Genomic DNA, 16,219 nt, shown 5'->3' with positions numbered 1-16,219 from the left:
AGGAGTCATCATGGCAGGTAGTCCTGAAGCATGGATCCAAGGGCTCAGGTCCTCCGAGAGAAAGAAGGAGAGAAAGAAAGAGCAGACTTAAATTCACACAAGACACCGGATAAGACAGGAAAAGTACTCTAGATATAACATACTGACCTTAGCCCCCACCCACTTTGCCATATAACCCCACCAACTTTGCCAAAACTCTCGACAATATTCTGCTGCTGATGCCAGATGTTATAGCAGTCTCTTTCTGATGTAAAGCAGAGGGTCACTGAGCATGTGGTGCATGTGATGGGAGACTTCATCTTCCAAACAACACAGCAACGCCTCCATGCTGTGCCCTTTTGGCCCTTAGGCACATCCATGCCTGCACAAATATATTTGGGCAGATGAACACTCGTGGCAGGAGCAGAAGGGACAGGGCTTGGTGCAGTGGTGCTGTAGCCAGCAAGCTCCTTGATGAGCTGCTCTCTGAAGGCTTTCTGTGAAAGAAAATGTTCAGTTCGAATAGTTTCACATATGAGCCCTGTATCAACAGGTATAATAAACATATACAGTGGGGCAAAAAAGTATTTAGTCAGCCACCAGTTGTGCAAGTTCTCCCACTTAAAAAGATGAGAGAGCCCTGTAATTTTCATCATAGGTAGACTTCAACTATGACAGACAAAATGAGAAAAAAAATCCAGAAAATCACATTGGCAACAGCCAATTTAAAATATTACATTTCATAACACATTAAGTGTGGCTTCTCAGGCCTCTACTCACATATCTACAAAATCCGTGTGTGTAGAGTGCATGTCTTTATCATGTGTATGTGTGTCTGTGCCTTTGTGTGTGTCATTTCACAGTACCCGCTGTTCCATAAGGTCTTTATCTGTTTTTTAAAATCTGATTCTAATTCTTGCATCAGTTACCTGAGGTTTTATAGAGTTCCATGTAGCCATGGCTCTATTTAGTACTGTGTGCCTCCCATAGTCTTTTCTTGACTTGGGGATTGTGAAGATACCTTTGGTGGCATGTCTTGTGGGGTATGCATGGGTGTACGAGCTGTGTGCTAGTAGTTTAGGCAGACACCTCTGTGCATTCACTTACAAAAACAAGTAGTGATGAAGTCAATCTCTTCTCCACTTTTAGCCATGAGAGATTTACTTGCATATTATTGTTAGCTCTACGTGTACATTTAAGGGCCAGCCGTGCTACCCTGTTCTGAGCCCGTTGTAATTGGACAGATTTCTTCCCATCTTAGCTACTGTCGCGTGATGACTAGGTAATTTATCGAATAATTACCTACTACGTAAAATGTTTACTCAACTTAAATGAATCATGTAACAATTAACTCATTAGAAATGTGGGGCACCATGGGAAAAGTTTGTTTAATGAGTTACCGTCTCCCGAATTAAATCAAGAATATATAGATATCATATCAGTCACCAATTAATCATTTCCTCATATCAGTCTCATTCTGAATTTTGTGAGGCCCTTCTCCCCTGATTGCTCAGTTTGGCTGGGCAAGCCAGCTCTAGGAAGAGTCTTGGTGATTCCAAACTTCTTCCATTTAAGAATGATAGGGGCCACTGTGTTCTTGGGGACCTTCAATGCTGCAGAAATGTTTTGGTACTCTTTCCCAGATCTGTCTCTCGACTTAATCCTGTCTCGAAGCTCTATGGACAATTCCTTCAACCTCGTGGCTTGGTTTTTGCTCTGGCCTGCACTGTCAACTGTGGGACCTTATATAGACAGGTGTGTGCCTTTCCAAATCATGTCCATCAATGGAATTTACCCTAGGTGGACTCCAATCAAGTTGTAAAAACTTCTCAAGGATGATCAATGGAAACAGGCTGCACTTGAAACCTTTTGTAAATAAAGAAATTCTGAACCTGTTTTCACTTTATGGGGTATTGTGTGTTGATGAAGAAAATGTTTTATTTAATCTATTTTAGAATAAGGCTGTAAACGGAAAACAAAATGTGGAAAAAGTTGATGGGTCTGAATATTTTCTGAATGCACTGTATGTTGATTATGACGTTACTTTAGCAAATATGATGACAATGATTTAGGCCAATGGTTCCCAACTTTTTTCGGCTACTGTACCACAAACTGTTGCTCTGCCCAGAGTACCCCTGAAGTACCCCCTCCATGTTCATTTTACCAGTTAGCCTATGGTCTCATGGGTATTTCTAGTACTCCCTGTGGATAGGCCAAGATGCAAGAAGGAATACAACATGGCTGCTATGAAAGTGAACTGTGTTTACGTGTTATCACGGGTGTATTCATTCTGCTGATTCTTTTGAAAAACGTTTCTGAAATGGGGATAAACATCCCTGAATTTGTCCAATAGAAACTCTCGTTTGAAACTGTTGGACTGATGGACTGTTGGACTGATGATTACACCCTAGATGCTGTCATGAGTGTGTCACTGTCTGTCACCTCATATTTTTCTCTCGACCTGTGTGCATCTACATTGTAAACATTCACTCATAGACTAGGTTGTAGCAACCTTATGATGATGGGTATAGGGAAAATGTGAGTATCATGTAGTAGCCTAAACCTATCGATGTCGAACTGGGTGATTGGAATGAGAATGACGTTCATCCAATATGCTGTAATACAAATAAGGCCATACTCGTCAAAAAAACGTCCTTCCCTCATCTTAAACGGGACCGATCACCACTGGCATGGCGTCATGTGGGCAAGTGGTGTGCTGATGTCAACGTTGTGAGCATAGTGCCACAGGGTGGCTTTGGGGTTGTGATGTATGGGCAGGCATAAACTACAGACAGCGAACACAATTGCATTTTATCGATGGAAATTTGAATGCACAGCGATACCCTGATGAGACCCCAGAGGCTCATTGACGTGCCATTCATCACCTCATGTTTCAGCAGGCTAATGAATGCTCCTGTGTCGCAAGGATCTGTACACAATTCCCAGAAGCTGAAAATGTCTGGTCTTTCATGGCCTGAATACTCACCAGACATGTCACCCATTGACAATGTTTGGCATGTACGACAGCGTGTTCCAGTTCCCGCCCATATCCAGCAGCTTCACACAGCCATTGAAGAGGAGTAAGACAACATTCCATAGACCACAATCAACAGCCTGATCAACTCTATGTAAAGGAGATGTGTTGCGATGCATGAGGCAAATGGTGGTCACACAAGATACTTACTTGTTTTCTGATCCACGCCCCCTGCCTTTGTTTTAAGGTATCTGTGACCAACATATGAATATCTGTATTCCCAGTCATGTGAAATCCATAGATTAGGGCCTAACAACACAAAAGCATGCATGAGAGCACCAGCTGTTCCGGACGACTGTGTGGTCACGCTCTCCGTAGCTTTAAACAGGTCAACATTCACAAGGCCGCAGGTACAAACGGATTACCAGGAAGTGTACTCAGAGAATGTGCGGACCAACTGGCAAGTTTCTTCACTGACATTTTCAACCTGACCGAGTCTGTAATAGCTACAGTGAGGGGGAAAACGTATTTGATCCCCTGCTGATTTTGTACGTTTGCCCACTGACAAAGAAATGATCAGTCAATCATTTTAATGGTAGGTTTATTTGAACACCCCAGGTGGTAAGGGTGGAAAACAGCACATCTGCCACGCTGATTCTATACACGGGGGCTTGCTTAGTCCCTTCCTGTGCTCCCTGTTTACCCACGACTGTGTGGCCAAGCATGACTCCAACACCATCATTAAGTTTGCTGACGACAACAGTGGTAGGCCTGATCACCGACAACAATAAGACTATAGGGAGGAGGTCAGAGACCTGGCAGTGTGGTGCCAGGACAATATCATCTCCCTCTACATGAGCAAGGCAAAGGAGATGATTGTGGACTACAGGAAAAGGAGGGCCGAACATGCCCCCATTCACATCGAAGGGGCTGTAGTTGAGCGGGTCGAGAGTTTCAAGTTCCTTGGTGTCCAAATCAGCAACAAATTATCATGGTCCAAACACACCAAGAAATTGGTGAAGAGGGCACGACAATGCCTTTTCCCCCTCAGGAGAGTGAAAATATTTGGCATGGTTCCCCAGATCCTCAAAAAGTTATACTGCTGCACCATCGCGAGCATCCTGGTCGGCTGCATCACCGCCTGGTATGGCAACTGCTCGGCATCCAACCGAGCAGAGGGTAGTGCTTTACTCTACTCTTACATAATTTATTATGTTTGAACGTCGTTGCAGACTTTAAATTACGGCCAAAGCTATTGTCGACAACATTCATTGTCATTCTATTTACACAAACAAGACTTCTGAAATCCCAATTGGCTGATTTGACATAATGTGAGGGACGCAGCCACAAAAAAGGGAACTGTAGCTTTGAGGATTGTTCCACGTCCATGGACCAACCGCCAACTATCAATCACTTACAGGCCTGTTTATGATTAAAATGTTAAATAGATGTCAAGTGAGCATGGAAACTGGAGGGGAGAACTGTCTACCAATAAAACTTGTTGGCAAAGAGATTCACATGTGAAACACTGGATGATCAGACCTTTCAATACAATAATAGCACAAGGTTGTGTATAAAGAGAACAAGGTCATGGTATAAATTGTCTGAACATGTGCTTCAAAATGGGACTCAATCATTCTCTGGCTTTCTCTTTGTCTTTCTAAATTTATCTTTTTCTCTGATTCTATCTCTCTCTGTCACGCTCGCTCTCTTTTACTTTCGCCTTCTCTCTTCCGGCCTCCGCTGCGGGAGGAATAATGAAGGCAGACTGATGCATTCAGAAAAACTGGTTGCATGCACTGGTTCCATGTCCTCTCCTGATTAGAATACTTTGATTCTCTGTCCCTATTGATTGTTTTTCTGTCCTCCAGTTAATAGACACTTAATTTGGAATGTTGTGTATGTTTCATGGATGGTGTTAATCCATAATTGATTAAAAGGAACCATAATGGTTTTGTTTGAGGGAACTATTTTACTTTTTTTCTTTTTTTTAATCGAGTTGAGATTCACTGAGCTCTAAAAGCTATGATTGGAGGGATGAAGAGATGCCAGAAGAAGAACTGCATATCTTTAGGTTACGGATAAGGGTTAGGGTTAGTGGAAAGTTAGTTGAAATGTCTACATCTACAAACCATATATTTGGGACTAATAAAGTCTTACTACAGTATATCTCTTTCTCCAGGTGAACTTGGGGAGCCATCAGTACCTGTTCACGGTGGACTTGAACCCATCTGAGATGCCTAGTTTCTGCCTGCGTCATGACGTGGATGCCCTGCTGTGGCAGCCCCGCCCGGACCAGCCCAGCAACATGTGGGAACACATCGCCACCTTCAACGCCCTCGGTACGTGTAGAAACTTTTTAGATAAGTAATTATTAGTACTGGCAGTTCTGTCAACACCTCAGACACACCTCTTACAACTCTAAATCAGGGAAACAAATTTGTTTTCAGATGGCATCTTTGTGCTAGGACATTGCCTCAGACTGAGTTTATTTAACATGTTCAAAACACTCAGCAAAGGTGGTGCTACAAAGTATTAACTTAAGGGGGCTGAATAATTTTGCACGCCCAATTTTTCAGTTTTTGATTTGTTAAAAAGGTTTGAAATATCCAATAAATGTCGTTCCACTTCATGATTGTGTCCCACTTTTTGTTGATTCTTCACAAAAAAATACAGTTTTATATCTTTGTTTGAAGCCTGAAATGTGGCAAAAGGTCGCAAAGTTCAAGGGGGCCGAATACTTTCGCAAGGCACTGTATATAGTGCAGCAGCCTCTAAGGTGCAGGGTTGAGTAACTGGGTGGTAGCCGGCTAGTGATTTACTATTTAGCAGTGACGGCCTTGAGATAGAAGCTCTCTTTCAGTCTCTCGGTCCCAGCTTTGATGCACCTGTACTGACCTCGCCTTCTGGATGGTAGCAGGGTGAACAGGCCGTGGCTGTTCATTATATATTTGGCCTTCCTGTGACATCGGGTGCTGTAGGTGTCCTGGAGGGCAGGCAGTGTACCCCCGGTTATGCGTTGGGCAGACCGCACAACCCCTTGGAGAGCCTTGCAATTGCAGGTGGTGCAGTTGCCGTACCAGGTGGTGATACAGGATGCTCTCAATTGTGCATCTGTAAAAGTTTGTGAGGGTCATCGGGGCCAAGCCAAATTTCTTCAGCCACCTGAGGTTGAAGTGGCACTGTTGCGCCTTCTTCACCACAGTGTCTATGTGGTGGACCATTTCAGATTGTCAGTGATGTGTACCCCGAGGAACTTCTCCACTGCGGTCCCTTCGATGTCGATGGGGGCATGCTCCCTCTGCTGTCTCTTGAAGTTCACGATCTGCTCCTTCGTTTTGTCAACTTTGAGGGAGATGTTATTTTCCTGGCACCACTCCGCCAGGGCACTCATCTCCTCCCTGTAGGCTGTCTTGTCATTGTTGCTAATCAGGCCTAATACTGTTATATCGTCTGCAAACTTTATGATTGAGTTGGGCGTACAGGAGGGGGCTGAGCACGCACCGTTGTGGGGCTCCATTGTTGAGGATCAGCGAATTGGAGGTGTTGTGTCGTACCTTCACCTCCTGGGGGTGGCCTGTCAGTAAGTACAGGACCCAGTTGCACAGGGCGTGGTTCAGACCCAGGGCTCCGAACTTACGTGGTTGGTTTTCACTTTGTAATCTTGTCTGTAGACTCTGCCACATACGTCTCGTGTCTGAGCCGTTGAATTGCAACTTCACTTTCTCTGTACTGACATTTTGCCTGTTTGATTGCCTTACACAGTGACTAACTCCACTGTTTGTATTCGACTATATTCCCAGTCACCTTTCCATGGTTAAATGCAGTGGTTTGTGCTTTTAGTTTTGCGCGAATACTGCCAACTATCCACGGTTTCTGGTTTGGTTAGGTTTTAATACTCCCAGTGGGAACAACATCCCCTATACACTTCCTGATGAACTCAGTCACCGTGTTCGTGTATACGTCAATGTTATTCTAAGAAGCTACCTGGAACATATTCCAGTCCGCGTGATCACAACATTCTTGAAAAATGGATTCCGATTGGTCAGACCTGCATTGAATAGACCTTACGATGGGCACTTCCTGTTTGAGTTTCTGCCTATAGGAATGGAGGAGCAAAATGGAGAAGTGATCTGATCTGAAGGGAGGGTGGGGGAAGGCCTTGTAGGCATCCCAGAAGGGGGAGTAACAGTGGCCAAGCTTTTTTTCAGCGCGAGCACTATAGTCAATCTGTTGATAGAGCTTAGGTATCGTGTTCTTCAAATTTGCTTTGTAAAAATTCCCAGCTATAATAAATGCGGCCTCAGGATATGTGGTTTCCAGTTTGCACCAAGTCCAGTGTAGTTCCTTGAGGGCTGTCGTGGTGAGGGGGAATATACAAGGCTGTTACTATAACCGAAGGGAATTCTCTTGGGAGGTAATGCGGTCAACATTTGATTGTGAGGTTTGTGAGGTTTCTAGATCAGGTTAACAAAAGGACATGAGTTTCTGTATGTTGTCACAATCACACCATGAATAGTTAATCATGAATCATACAGCACGACCTGCCTTCTTCCTGAAGAGTTCTTTATTCCTGTCTGCGCGATGTACTGAACACCGCTGGCTGTACAGACGGGGACAGTATATCTGGAGAGGGCAATGATTCCATGAAACAGAGTATGTTACAGTCCCTGATGTCACTCTGGAAGGAGATCCTTGCCCTGAGTTTGTCTACTTTATTGTCCAGAGACTGAACATTAGCGACTAATATACTCTGAAGCAGTGGATGGTGTGCACGTCTCCTGAGTTGGACTAGAAGTCCACTCCGAATACCTTTTTTCTGCCGGTGGTGTCTTGGTGCAGCCTCTGGGATAAGTTCAATTGCCCTGGGGGATCCAAAGGATCCAATTCGGGAAAGTCTTATTGCTGGTCGTAATGCTGGTTTACCGCCGCTCTGATATCCAAAATTTCTTTCCGGCTGTATGTAACGACACAAAAGAAACGTTCTGGGCTAATAATGTAAGAAATAACACAAAAAAAGAAAATACTGCAAAGTTGCATAGGAGCTAGAAGCAGAGCTGCCATGTCTTTCGGCGCCATCTTGAGCTAGTTCAATGCTAATTCCTGTGTGGCTGATGTTTGTCACAACAAGCCCTGCGTTTCTCAGTGTCTTTGGAGATGAGTAGAAGGTATTCTACCAACGTGATTTTCTTCCAACTTACTAATTTTCTTTCTCATTTTTCGGATCTCCTAGGCTACGTCCAGGCGTCGAAACGTGACAAGAAATTTGCCACCTGCCCCCCAAACTTCTCCTATGCCGCTTTGGGGGAGTGTCTTCGCCGGGTGTTCATCTACCGGCAGCCGTCGCCGGTGGACACAGTCCTGTTCAACAGGATGCAGGGTCGTCAGGTGGGCCAGGTCGCTAAGCAACAGGTGGCCAGCCTGGAGTCAAACAACATTGTCCTTGGCTTCAGAGCCACCAATGAGAGACTGTTCGTCCTGACCTCTAACAACCTATTTGTTCTGAAGATCAACAATTAGATCTGGGACTACTTTTATGGCCAGTTTTACGGACACATCCGGGATGGAGAATCCCCATTGAGATAGCATTTTAGTCCAGGACTATAAGCTTAATCTGTGTCCGGGAATCTGCCCCTTAGAATGTTTCCATCCACCATACACACTGTCCACCCCTGAGACAGAGCTATACCATTCCACAAAGTAAAAGGAGTGTATCTAGAACCTACAGTAAGTGTGGTAGTGTAATGTCATTTGTGGTAGGGGTCTGATCTGTCAGCAATATGTCTACACTTTCAAATGTCTGTCTTCATATTTGTATGTTATTCTGTGAATATCCTACTGGTGTTGACACTGTATAGGTGCCCAAATGTAGTATGATTCATGTTCTCAAATTAAATTATGCCCTCAGAAGCTTTGACCAATAGAAGCAGAATGTAATGAAAATATTCCATTAAAACCAAACAACGTTATGAGTTTTGTACCTTTATACCTGGGCTGTCAAACTCAATTCCTGGAGGACCATGTGCCTGCAGATTTTTGTTATTTCCTTTCAATTTGTGTCCAATTTAAGACCTAGTCAACCAGTTTATAATTAATCAATTACCTTAATTGATCAATCAAGAACAAGGAAGGAGTGGGCTGGTGGGAAGCCTTGTGATGTCAGAAGCTGAGTCCCAAATGGCACCCTATTTATTCCCTTAATAAGGCACTACTTTTGACCAGGCCCCCTAGGCACGTATCCAGAGCCTCTGAGCACAGGAACTCACGAAAGCCCAAAATGTGTCATCATATCCACCTGTGCTTTTCTGTTTACTCCTTTGTATTTTGACATGCCTGGGTAAGAGAAGGATAAATTGAAAAAGTATTGCTTGCGTGATATCAATATAGGATGTGCCCATATACACTAAGTGGCCAGTTTATTAGGTACACCACCCTGTTCACAAATGGTTCGCCTCTACAGACAGTGAGGCACGTGGCTTGCTATATAAAGCAGGCTTGAAGGCATTCAGTTACTGCTCGATTGAACATTAAAATGGGCAAAACGGGTGACCTAAGCAACTTTGAGGATGGTATGATTGTCGGTGCCAAGTGCGCTGGTTCCAGTATGTCAGAAACGACCGTCCTCCTGGGCTTTTCATGCTTTTCACATGTGTAAGGTTCACTGAGAATGATGCGGCAAATAAAACATCCAGTCAGAGGCTGTCCTGTGGACGAAAAAGGCTTGTGATAAGAGGTCGAAGGAGAATGGCAAGATTTGTGCAAATAACTGCGCAATACAACAGTGGTGTGCAGAACAGCATCAGTAAGTTTATATAGGATGGCTTCTGTCAAACTGTCAATCATATCTTGTTATTTATAAGGGGGGCGGGACTTCCACCAAGGTTTTGAATATCACACCCTGGAGTGACTTCACACTTGGATGGAAATATCATACAACACGTGGGTGTGATATTTACATATTTATTGAGGGACAATGTGGACCGTCCGGACTTTCAATGTGTCAAATGTTTGCTCGCAGAGGAGACAAGGGTGAAGTGGCTACTCTTAGCAAACAAGTAGCAAACTTACACAAGCTACTTGGGAATCCACTTCCGCCTACTTTCTCGTCTACTCAGGTAGCTGAACGCCGATTTGACCTGATGATGGGAGTGTCGCTGCAGCGTCGTCTCTCCGTAACCAACCAGCTGGTGCTCTGCAGGGATCCCTCCCCGAAGGGGTCTCTCCCTTCCCTGGAAAATGTAATCCTTTTTGATGAGTTAGTGGATGTTCCGATTCATGACCCTGCCAACCAGCCAGGGAGGCACATCACTCACCATAGAAGTCAAAAGCAGCAGCCTTTGGCAGGATACAAACTTCAAACAGCCCTGGATACAGAGGTGAGTTCAAGTACAGTCGCAAAAACTATCAAGCGCTGTGATGAAACTGGCTCTCATGAGGACCGCCACAGGAAAGGAAGACCAAGAGTTACCTATGCTGCAGAGGATAAGTTCATTAGAGTTAACTGCACCTCAGATTGCAGCCCAAATAAATGCTTCACAGAGTTCAAGTAACAGACATCTCAACATCAACTGTTCAGAGGAGACTGCGTGAATCAGGACTTCATGGTCAAATTGCTACAAAGCCAATAATAAGAAGAGACTTGCTTGGGCAGAGAAACACGAGCAATGGACGTTAGACAGTTGGAAATCTGTCCTTTTGGTCTGATGAGTCCAAATTTTTTATTTTTGTTTCCAACCACCGTGTCTTTGTTAGACACAGAGTAGGTGAACGGATGATCAACGCATCTGTGGTTCCCACCATGAATCATGGAGGAGTGGTGATTTGTGCTTTGCTGTAACACTTTGTGATTTATTTTGAATTCAAGGCACACTTAACCAGCATGGCTACCACAGCATTCTGCAGCGATGTGCCATCCCATCTGGTTTGCGCTTAGTGGGACTATCATTTGTTGTCAACAGGACAATGACCCCAAACACACCTCCAGGCTGTGTAAGGACTCCAAGGAGTGTGATGGAGTGCTGCATCAAATTACCTGGCCTCCACAATCACCTGACCTCAACCTAGTTGAGATGGTTTGGGATGAGTTGGACCGCAGCCAACAAGTACTCAGCATATGTGGGAACTCCTTCAAGACTATTGGAAAAGCATTTCTCAAGAAGCTGGTTGGGAGAGTGCCAAGAGTGTGCAAAGCTGTCATCAAGCCAAAGGGTGGCTACTTTGAGGAATGTAAAATATATTTTGATTAGTTTAACACTTTTTTGGTTCCTACATGGTTCCATATGTGTTACTTCATAGTTTTGAAGTCTTCACTATTATTCTACAATGTATACATTTTTTTTTAGAAAAACTCTGGATTGAGGATGTGTGGAACAGGTCAGTACCTCCAGGAGTAACTGTCAGTTGGCTTTTCATATCCTAGCATTCAGAGGTCGAGACAGCAGAGAGAGAGAGAGAGTCGAAAACAACAGGTCCGGGGACAAGGTAGCACTTCCAGTGAACAGGTCAGGTTACCATAGCCGCAGGCAGAACAGTTGAAACTGGAGCAGCTGCACAACCAGGTGGGCTGGTGGTAGAAACATTTTGTGTATGTTATTTTTTACATAATGTTTCTACCACTGAAAATAGCTTCTAGATATCAGGACAGCTATTACTCACCCCATACTGGAGGAATACTTTTTCTTCAATGAGTCAGACAGGAAGGATTTACTTCAGACACATAACAAAACCAAAATTCGCAGGAGAAAGTGACGGAGGTATCATGGACAAAGATATGGGTGCCTTATTAAGATCTGACGCCGAGAGGGTAATCACCTTTACCATCGGTCCTATTAGCCAACATACAATCAATCGATAATAAAATAGACAAACTATGATCACGTATATCCTAACAACGGAACATTAAAAATGATAATATCTTATGTTTCACAGAGTCGTGGCTGATCGACGACATTAACATACAGCTGGCGGGTTTTCATCTTTTTCGGTAGGATAGAACAGGCGGCCTCTGGTAAGACGGGGTTGCGGTCTATGTATATTTGTAAACAACAGCTGGTGTACGAAATCTAAGGAAGTCTCGAGGGTTTTGCTCACCTAAGGAAGAGGAAGCTATAGACCACACTATTTACCAAGAGAGTTTTCATCTGTATTTTTCAGAGCTGTCTACATTCCACCACAAACCGATGCTGGCACTAAGACCACACTCAATGAGTTGAATATGGCCATAAGTAAACCAGAAAGTGCTCCTAGTGGCCGGGGACTTTAATGCAGGAAAACTCTAACCTAATTTCTACCAGCATGTTAAATGTGCAACCAGAGGGGAAAACTCTAGACCACCTTTACTCCACACAGAGAGACGTGTACAAAGCTGTCCCTCGCCATCCATTTGGCAAATCTGACCATAGTTTTATCCTCCTGATTCGTGCTTGCAAACAAAAACTAAAGCAGGAAGCACCAGTGACTCGGTCAATAAGAAAGTGGTCAGATGAAGCAGATGCTAAGCTACAGGACTGTTTTGCTAGCACAGACTGGAATATGTTCCGGGATTCTTCCAATTCAATCGATGAGTACACCACATCAGTCATTGACTTCATAAATATGTACATCGATGACGTTGTCTCCACAATGACCGTACGTACATACCCAAACCAGAAGCCATGGATTACAGGCAACATCAACACTGAGCTAAAGGGTAGAGCTGCCGCTTTCAAGGAGCGGGACTCTAATCCGGATGCTACACCCTCTGACGAACCATCGAACAGGCAAAGCGTCAATACAGGACTAAGATTGAATCATACTACACCGGCTCCGATGCTCGTCGGATGTGGCAGGGCTTGCAAACTGTTACAGACTTCAAAGGGAAGCATAGCTGCTAGCTGCCCAGTGACACAAGCCTACCAGATGAGCTAAATTACTTCTATGCTCACTTTGAGGCAAGTAACACTGAAGCACGCATGAGAGCATCAGCTGTTCCGGACTACTGTGTGATCATGCTCTCCGTAGCCGATGTGAGTAAGACCATTAAACCGTTCACAAGGCAGCAGGGCCAGACGGATTACTAGGACATGTACTCCGAGCATGTGTTGACCAACTGACAAGTGTCTTCACTGACATTTTCAAACGGTCCCTGACTATGTAATCCCAACATGTTTAAAACAGACCACCATAGACCCTGTGCACAAAACACTAAGGTAAGTTGCCTAAATAACTACCGAGCCGTAGCACTCACATCTGCAGCCATGAAGTGCTTTAAAAGGCTGGTCTTGGCTCACATCAACACCATTATCTCAGAAACCCTAGACCCACTCCAATTTGCATACCGCCCCAACAGATCCACAGATGATGCAATCTCTATTGCACTCAACACTGCCTTTTCCCACCTGGACAAGAGGAACACCTATGTGAGAATGCTATTCATTGACTACATACTCAGCATTCAACACCATGGTACCCTCTAAGCTCATCACTAAGCTAAGGACACTAAACACCTCCCTCTGCAACTGGATCCTGGACTTCCTGACGGGCTGCCCCCAGGTGGTAAGGGTAGGTAACAACACATCCGCCATGCTGATCCTCAACACTGGAGCCCCTCAGGGGTGCGTGCTCAGTCCCCTCCTGTACTCCCTGTTCACCCACAACTGTGTGGCCAGGCACGACTCCAACACCATCATTACGTTTGCAGACGACACAACCGTGGTATGCCTGATCACCGTCAACAACGGGACAGCCTATAGGGAGGAGGTCAGAGACCTGGCCGGGTGGTGCCAGAACAACAACAACCTCAACGTAACCAAGACTAAGGATATGATTGTGGACTACAGGAAAAGGAGGACCGAGCACGCTCCCATTCTCATCCACGGGGCTGTAGTGGAGCAGGTTGAGAGCTTCATGTTCCTTGGTGTCCACATCACTAACAAACTAGAATGGTCCAAACACACCAAGACAGTCGTGAAGAGGGCACGACAAAGCCTATTCCCCCTCAGGAAATTAAAAAGATTTGTCATGGGTCCTCACATCCTCAAAAGGTTCTATAGCTGCAACATCAAGAGCATCTGGTTGAATCATTGCCTGTTACGGCAACTGCTCGGCCTCCGACAGCAAGGCACTACAGAGGGAAGTGCGTACTGCCCAGTGCATCACTAAGCTGCCTGCCATCCAGGACCTCTACACCAGGCGATGTCAGAGGAAGGCCCTAAAAATTGTCAACCACCCCAGTCATAGACTATTCTCTCTACTACCGCATGGCAAGCGGTACCGGAGCGCCAAGTCTAAGACCAAAAGGCTTCTGAACAGCTTTTACCCCCTAGCCATAAGACTCCTGAACAGGTAATCAAATGGCTACCTGGACTATTTGCATTGTTCCTCCCCCCAACCCCTCTTCTCTGCTGCTGCTGCTCTCTGTTTGTCATATATGCATAGGCACTTTAACTATACATTCATGTACCTACTACCCCCCCACATTGGCTACCCGGACTATCTGCATTGAGTCCCACCACCCGCCAACCCCTCTTTTACGCCACTGCTACTCTTTATCATACACGCATAGACACTTTAACCATACCTACATGTAAATACTACCTCAATTAGCCCAACTAACCGGTGCCTGTATATAGCCCCGCTACTGTTATTTTTCACTGTCTTTTTACTTTTGTTTTTATTTCTTTACTTATCTATTGTTCACCTAATACCTATTTTTTACTTTTACAAAAGCATTTCACTATATAAGGTTTTATTTGGCGCACGTGACAAATAAACTTTGATTTGAAAAGAGAAGCATGTCACATCTGTAGCAGAGGTGTCAGTGCTGTTGTAACGATTCTCATCCTCCTCTTCTGAGGAGTAGGAAGGATCAGAGGACCAATGCGCAGCAGGGTATGTGTCCATGTTAGTAGTTAATAAATCAACTGAACACTGAAAAATACAATATAACAAAGTGAAAGACAGAAATGAAAACTAAACAGTTCTGTACGGTGCAGACATAATATAATCACCCACAAAACACAGGTGGGAAAAGGCTACCTAAGTATGATTCTCAATCAGAGACAACGAACGGCACCTGCGTCTGATTGAGAACCATACCAGGCCAAACACAAAACCACAACATAGAAAAAAGAACAGACTACCCACCCCAACCAACCTAAAACAAAAACATAACAAACGAACTAAGGTCAGAACGTGACAGCTATCTGGAGAGAAAACATCTACTGCTGCAGTAAGGAAAAGACGGGGCACGGAAGTCTGTGACAGAAACAGTAACTGTGGAAACTTTGGAAAGGTGAGAAATAACAGTCCACTGCGTCAAGGAAGATCATTCCTTTCTTACTGGCCTTTTTGCCCAAAATTAGCTTATTAAGCAAACTGGCTGTTGCAGTCAATGGATTCAATAGGATTAGAACGATAATTTTTTGTCCCAGGGCCCCTTATGACTTTTAACCAACTGTATACTTTGTCACTTTTAGGACAGGTGGTGTTTCATTTCATCATTCACATTTTTTTTAAAGTCTTCACAGCGAGAAAGAACTTGTCTTCTCCCTGAAATAGGGTACCATGCAGCTTTCCTACCAACAGTGATTCAGATGTCTATAAATGTATTGTATGGTGTCCTCATGCCATTCTCGCTAGTGCTCTTCAGGCAGGCATGGAGCGATGTGGTTGGTTGATAAGGATGAGCTCTTTTCACAAAAGGGGTAAATCTGGCACCAAGACTGTCACTAAGGACAGATGGCACGCATAGTTCACTAATACAATGAGGAGGACAGCCAGCAGTACTACCACCCTCGTTCCTTGTCCACAACCATCCAAGCTGCAAGTGGGAGACAAACAAACTAATGTGGTGCTCAAACAAATTACTTTTCACTGGAAGATGAAATGTAAGGGCTTAGAATGTCAAAACCTCAGGATTCACTCCAGAAGTGTGTTAAATGCCATTTTGCCATGGACATTTTGGATATCATATGATGGCTCTGCTTAGCCTGGCTGACACAACTCACGTGACTCACAGTAAGGGAGAGCTGTGAGAGACTGGTCTGGACAGGAGGCCATTATTAAATTAAGTATGCATGCAGAGTTGTGCACTTTAATTGGTTATCTTTTTCTTTCCTGGGGGGGTTGAGAACTCACCTTGTTTGGATTGGCCCTCGGGCTGTGTGTGGTTGTCCACCTGGGTTTTAGTGAGAAAGACACAGAGGAGAACCAATCAATAAAAAATCACATCCCTCTCATTATCAACGCATCATGCCAACAACATCAAAATAGCTTTTCCAGACTCTG

At 44.5% G+C, this 16,219-nt stretch overlaps 1 protein-coding gene across 2 annotated transcripts in view; it reads left to right on the top strand.

Annotated features, from left to right (window-relative positions):
* nudcd1 (NudC domain containing 1) overlaps window positions 1-8,922 on the top strand; it is a 36,095-nt gene extending 27,173 nt beyond the window's left edge. For both annotated transcript variants that reach the window (XM_020500704.2, XM_020500703.2), the window contains exons 9-10: window positions 5,136-5,295; window positions 8,187-8,922. In XM_020500704.2, coding sequence (XP_020356293.1) covers window positions 5,136-5,295; window positions 8,187-8,473 — 447 coding nt within the window. In that variant the 3' untranslated portion in view covers window positions 8,474-8,922. The remainder of the gene's footprint in view (window positions 1-5,135; window positions 5,296-8,186) is intronic.
* The last annotated feature ends 7,297 nt before the right edge of the window (window positions 8,923-16,219 follow it).

This window comes from Oncorhynchus kisutch, linkage group LG14 (assembly GCF_002021735.2).
Source record: "Oncorhynchus kisutch isolate 150728-3 linkage group LG14, Okis_V2, whole genome shotgun sequence".
Classification (NCBI taxonomy): domain Eukaryota; kingdom Metazoa; phylum Chordata; class Actinopteri; order Salmoniformes; family Salmonidae; genus Oncorhynchus; species Oncorhynchus kisutch.
The sequence above is the reverse complement of the archived record's forward strand: the minus strand, read 5'-3'. Positions and strand labels throughout refer to the sequence as shown.